The sequence below is a fragment of the Amblyomma maculatum genome, chromosome 11 (genome assembly GCF_055883805.1).
Source record: "Amblyomma maculatum isolate TAMU_Amacu chromosome 11, ASM5588380v1, whole genome shotgun sequence".
Lineage (NCBI taxonomy): Eukaryota > Metazoa > Arthropoda > Arachnida > Ixodida > Ixodidae > Amblyomma > Amblyomma maculatum.
This window is the reverse complement of record NC_139354.1, coordinates 20618324-20623950: the sequence shown is the minus strand read 5'-3', so window position 1 is coordinate 20623950 and position 5627 is coordinate 20618324. Positions and strand designations below refer to the sequence as shown.

The 5627-nt window shown below is 50.1% G+C and overlaps 1 protein-coding gene across 1 annotated transcript; it reads left to right on the top strand.

The window, feature by feature from the left end:
• Window positions 1-4205, top strand: LOC146173036 (neprilysin-1-like). The gene is made up of 2 exons (XM_084585105.1): window positions 1-120; window positions 1983-4205. The coding sequence occupies exons 1-2, from the start codon at window positions 1-3 to the stop codon at window positions 4203-4205; spliced, it is 2343 nt and encodes a 780-aa protein (XP_084441231.1).
• Window positions 4206-5627: the final 1422 nt, after the last annotated feature.

The following is a 5627-nucleotide window of genomic DNA, read 5'->3' as shown; positions in this document are numbered from 1 at the left end:
ATGTCCAGCAGCCCGGCCCCTTCGCAGTCCCAGGGCCACACAGTACGGTCGATCCTTGTTGGATCGCCGCACTGGAAGCCCAATCGTCCTCCCAGCAGTTCCGGAGAGATTTCCTCTAACGTGAGTGGTCGCAAAATAATGCTGCAGCTTTTTTACGCGCAATCATTCCTTTTCTCAGTGGCGTGGACAAAGCGTGTCACCAGAGTGTGTCCGCACAAACTGTCACTCAAACATAAACCAAAATCGGGTACATGCCAGGAATCGAAGCCCCGCCGGGGTGGTACAGTGGTAAGACGGCCGACTACTGTCCGGAATACCCGGGTTCGAACCCGAGGACAACCGTTCTTTCGTTCCCCAGCCGAACGCGCAAAAAACTACGCCAACTTCCTGAGAACGAGTCCATAATATTCCTTGTCTAGCGTAAAGACGCCGGGGGGCGCTGACAGAAAGAACAATGGCGGCAGTAACAAAAAAAGATGCGCCTCCAGGGCAGCGATCCGCAAATAAGCATTCACCCTGGAATTAAGCAGAGACGTACAGAAACGAACACTCAGCGACATAATTCAGCAGCAGTAAGAGAAATTCTGCCACATTACTCACCTGAACAAGCTTAAGTGCACCCCAGTAATTTTCTAGACACATGAGCATTGATGACAAATTGGATTTGGCCTTTATACTTAGGCTGTTTTGGCATACGGGGACTGAGCACACGCTTAAGTTGGTCTTTATGGATAGCTTACCGCATTCAAACGACAAGTATGCGATGCTAAACATAAACTCAAAATGATGCTTAAGGGAAAGATCACCAAACGAGACGCATAGTTTATTTCGATATGTGTCAAAAGTAGACGGAATAACCGAGTTATTTCGGCAAACAATGCGGCTTTGGCGCCTCCTATAAGGTATTGCACCTTTGGATAAAGGAGTTCAATAAATCCTTCCTTGGACGGAGGTTAACATCCTCTCTAGAATCCGCCTCTATGAGCTATTGCATGCGAAAACTGGAGTCGCGTTTGGTGGCAGGGCTGAGTGATTACTTACAACGCAAATGATTTCCGATGTTACTAGAAGAGTATGGAGCCCGGAAGAGTGCCGGAAAGCCTGTAGGTTTTAAAATAGCGTTCACTATAACTCGATAATAATAATAATAATAATAATAATAATAATAATAATAATAATAATAATAATAATAATAATAATAATAATAATAATAATAATAATAATAATAATAATAATAATAATAATAATTGGTTCGCAGGAAGGGAAAGGCGCCGTATCTGTCACATTTGCTATGTGGACACCTGAACCACGCCGTAAGGGAAGGGATGAAGGTGGGAGTGAAGGTGGAAAGAGAGAAAGGGGAGCCGTTGTGGAGGGCTACGGAGTAATTTCGACCACCTGGGGATCTTTAACGTGCGCTGACATCGCACAGCGCACGGACGCCACTTCGTTTCGCCTCCATCGATACGCAGCCGCCGAGGCCGGGTTCGAACCCGGACCTCGACGTCATAGTATTTGATAGCATGCTCCAAAGTGTGATATCCGAACTAGAAGTAGTCGGACTGAAAATTTGTTGAAATTGTGTGGGGTTCTGCTTAAGGCACGTTTTTTTTTTTTGTTACACATTCTGGAGATTTAGTGAATGAGCCAGTTCGAGTAAGCCATAACATTGAATTAAGCGAGTCTGAATACGCGACCGAATCCCGGCCTCGGCGGCTGCGTTTCGATGGAGGCGAAACGAAGTGGCGTCCGTGTGCTGTGCGATGTCAGCGCACGTTAAAGATCCCCAGGTGGTCGAAATTACTCCGTAGCCCTCCACTACGGCCCCCCTTTCTCTCTATCCACTTTCACTCCCACCTTCATCCCTTCCCTTACGGCGCGGTTCAGGTGTCCACAGAGCAAGTGTGACAGATACTGCGCCTTTCCCTTCCTATGAACCAACCAACCAACCAGCCATTCTTTTCATATGTTCCCATGTCCAGTCTCCGCCTCCCATCACGCCTACTTCGAGACATCGCAGCACCACCACCTGGTGTCACGGCCTGAGCAGTGCGCTCTGCTTTTGCGGCTTCGTGATCGCGCTGCTGCTGCTGGTCGCCGTGGTGTTGTTTCCGCATCAAACCCCTCCACGACATCGCATCCCCTGCTGGGCGGAGTCGTGCGGAGCCTATGTGCGGGCCTTGGAATCGTCCATCAACGCCTCCCGAGACCCGTGCGATGACTTCCATCGGTACGTGTGTGACCGTTGGCGCCCTGCGTCCGGAGGCCTTACCTACCTCGAAGACTCAATGCTGGCGTTCCGGAAGGCGGCCATGAGACACGCCGTGGGCGCGAGTCCACCTCCGACGGAACAAGACAACTACGAGAAGGCGGAGATGTTGTACAAGAGTTGCGTCACCGCGTCGGCATCGGATAGGCTAGGAGACTTCCGGCTTTTCCTCCAGGAGCGTCGTATTCCCTGGCCCGAGATCGACAAGAGCGCTAACGTCCTAGACGTGTCACTCGACCTATCTCTGAATTGGCATCTTCCGGTCTTCTTTTACATCCACTTTGAGCAACAGCGTCAGACGTCTCGAGGATCCCAGAAAGCAGCGACGCCCTCCTATTCACGGTTGATGATCACCAACACCTTTCTCGTTCTCGGCCCTCGAGCCCTCCTCGAGGAACGCAGGCTTCGTAAGAGCAATGCGGATCACATCTGCGATCTGCGGGAAGCCATGACAAAACGCAGAAATACAAATTCTGAAAGGATGCACTGCCGAGCACTAGATCTACTCCAGCGGGATATCCTCGAAAAACTAGCAGGGAGTCAAGCAGATGGACGTGAGGAATCCTGGGCGCACTACGCCAGTCTAAAAAGCTTCGCCGAAGAACTTACTCCGTCCGTCTCGGGCGAGCAATGGGCCCGGATGGTCCGGAAGCACCTAAGCCAGCCAGAACCAAAATTAATATCTTCTACTTCCGTTGAAGTCCATAACCAACGCGAGATGGCCGCCTTGGGGCGAATCCTGACTGACGTACAAAACACGGACCTGCTCGACTTCGCGGGTCTTTCAGTGGTGCAAGTCCTGGGCCGTTTCATGAGTAACTCGCTAGCTACTCTCATCTACGGCGGTCAGAAAAACCTTGCAGCTAACCACCCTGACGTGTGCTTCCGACTCGTGAACTATCTGGCACCGAGGCTCCTGTTTGCGCGACATGTTAACCAGCTACTTGACGCCACACGTGTCAACAAGGTCTATGAGATATTCAACTCACTGAAGCTGTTTATAATCAAGTCGCTGAGCAGCGCGTCTTGGATTAACGACATCTCTCGGCCTGTGGTGCTGACGTCGCTCAACGAGACGAGCATCACATACGAAATAGCGTTGACCGGCGAGACTGGAGGAAGCGATGGATCACCCGGACAGGTTGAAATCCTGCCCGACTTCAGCGCCAACTTCTGGGATAACCTAAGTCGAATCCCGTTTCGTTATTGGGACAAGGTCATTCGATTACTGCAACCACCTCTACCGGTCGCTTCCGTAGTGGATAAGACAGCGTGGGCCTGGCGCACCTCGGGCGACCTGTACTGGACAGATCTCTGGAGGCAACACGACACATCTTTTGCGCGTTACACGGCCGTGCTTCCCGATCTGTACATGTTACACACCGTGTTTCCGACGGGCGCGTACGAGAGCGTCAACTACGGTGTCGTCGGTTCGCTACTTGCCCGGCAGTTGCTGGCTGCCGTGGACCCAACGGGACCTACCTCTCATCATTCGCTGAGGAGAGATCTGAAAGAGGGAAATCAGGACAAGAAGGACAACATCTTGCAGTGCGTTAGGGAGGCTTACTTACAAGGCCTTCCTAATGCGACGACATCAGAGGGGGTCACGTTCGAACGTGACATTGATGCGAACTACCTGTACGCTCTGTTCGTCGCAGCAGCGTCACTAGGGCCTCTGTACGAGGCATTCGCCGCGAGCCCCGGCTATCCCGACTGGAGCAGCGGCTTCAATGACTACACTGCCGACCAGCTATTCTTCCTGGCCATTTGTTTTGTCAGCTGTGGAGCCCGGGAAGGTGAAACGACGAGCATGGGTGAGCCGAGCCAAGCTGACTGGTGCAATGTGCCACTTCGGCTGTTCGCCAAGTTCGCCGATGCCTTCGGCTGCACCGCAGGCAGCAACATGACTTTCAACGAGGAATGCGACCTGCGATGATTTACCAGAAATATGGAACCACAAGAATGTGTTTGCGTGCCTTGTTTGTTTTGTGACTGCCAGACGAGGCCTGCGAACAAAAATGAGAGGCCGCACTTAATTTTTGCTTTAACCAGGGGTTCATTGCTAACATTCGGTTTCGAATTTTGAGGCTTTGGTATGACTTGGCACTCAAATGCCAAATCAATGGGATGGGGACACAAATACTATGCTCGATTTGGTTTGGCTGTAGCAAGCAGCCTATCTTTCTGTACAAGATGTAGATATTATTTTATAGGTCTCCAATTTTTGACCGTTGGAAAATGCAGAACTTTCTTGTCACGTGGATTGTGCAAACCGTAATTGTTTCGCAACGTATTGTATAAGAAACCAAGCAACGCTCGCTCAGAAAGAGCGTGCGTTCTCCCTCGAGACCGGCCGTGTACTGTGTTACTTATTGTACAGCTTTTGTCAAAACTGTTTAAGCTACACGATCTACTTTCGGGCTGCACATTGTAGGCCTCCGTGGTCAGGGGCCGATTTATGATTCACTTTTAGGAAGGAAGGATGCACGGGGCGGGGGAAGAAAACATAGCCGATTTGTATTTTTAAACGTATTCTCGCCTTTCTTGTTAAACAAATGTAGCGGCACATGATTTTTGTAGACTGTCATGCCCAGTAGCGGCTAACGCTGACCCCCTCCCATTTCTCCCTACACCATAAATACTCCCCTGGACTCATGACAGCCTTAAATAACGGAGTAGAAATCTCAGAAGAGTGGTTGACCTCGCCTTAGGATAGCTTACGTCCTGTCGAGAGGCTTTAAAGTATCACCACATGACTGAAAAAGCTCTTTTCTGTAACGAAGGCTGTCGCCGGAAAGAGTAATGATAACTAACGCTGGCGGATGGATGAGAGGATAACGGGATATTTATGTTTAATGCATGCTCCCTTGCATGTAGCCTTGTAGTGGGTGGGGCATATGCTGCACTGAGATATTTTGGACTGATCCGAATTTTTTTTAGGTTGCTAGCTGGTGTCCCATCTATACAAGCCGGCCCTCCTGCCACCATACTGTGGCCTACTTAACGATGGCAGGACGCTGGACCAGTCAGCATGGTGATCTTCGTTGCACTGTGCGCACAGATCAGTGGATCTTATAAATGGAATGGTATGCAATTTCAACTGCAGTTCTTGAAGTGCACAGCTTATAACTAAATCAACAAGTGTGCATACATTCTTGTCTTCTATTTCCCTTTAAATTCCTTCTTTTCGCACCTCTCCCCATTTCCTTTATTTCTCCTTGTTTTAGTTATTCAAGTGGCGTCGACAGTAGTGGATCACTCTTTACTTACCTCACGTATCCGGACAAGCAGAAGCACCCCTCCACACAAGCATTGGGGCCCACATCGGACAGCACTTCGTCGCAGATCGAGGCACACT

Excerpts from the sequence above, each read along its gene's own strand:
- LOC146173036 (XM_084585105.1), top strand. The coding sequence starts at position 1 with ATGTCCAGCAGCCCGGCCCCTTCGCAGTCCCAGGGCCACACAGTACGG. Across the intron at positions 121-1,982 it reads CCGGAGAGATTTCCTCTAAC|TCTCCGCCTCCCATCACGCC; the intron begins GTGAGTGGTCGC and ends TCCCATGTCCAG.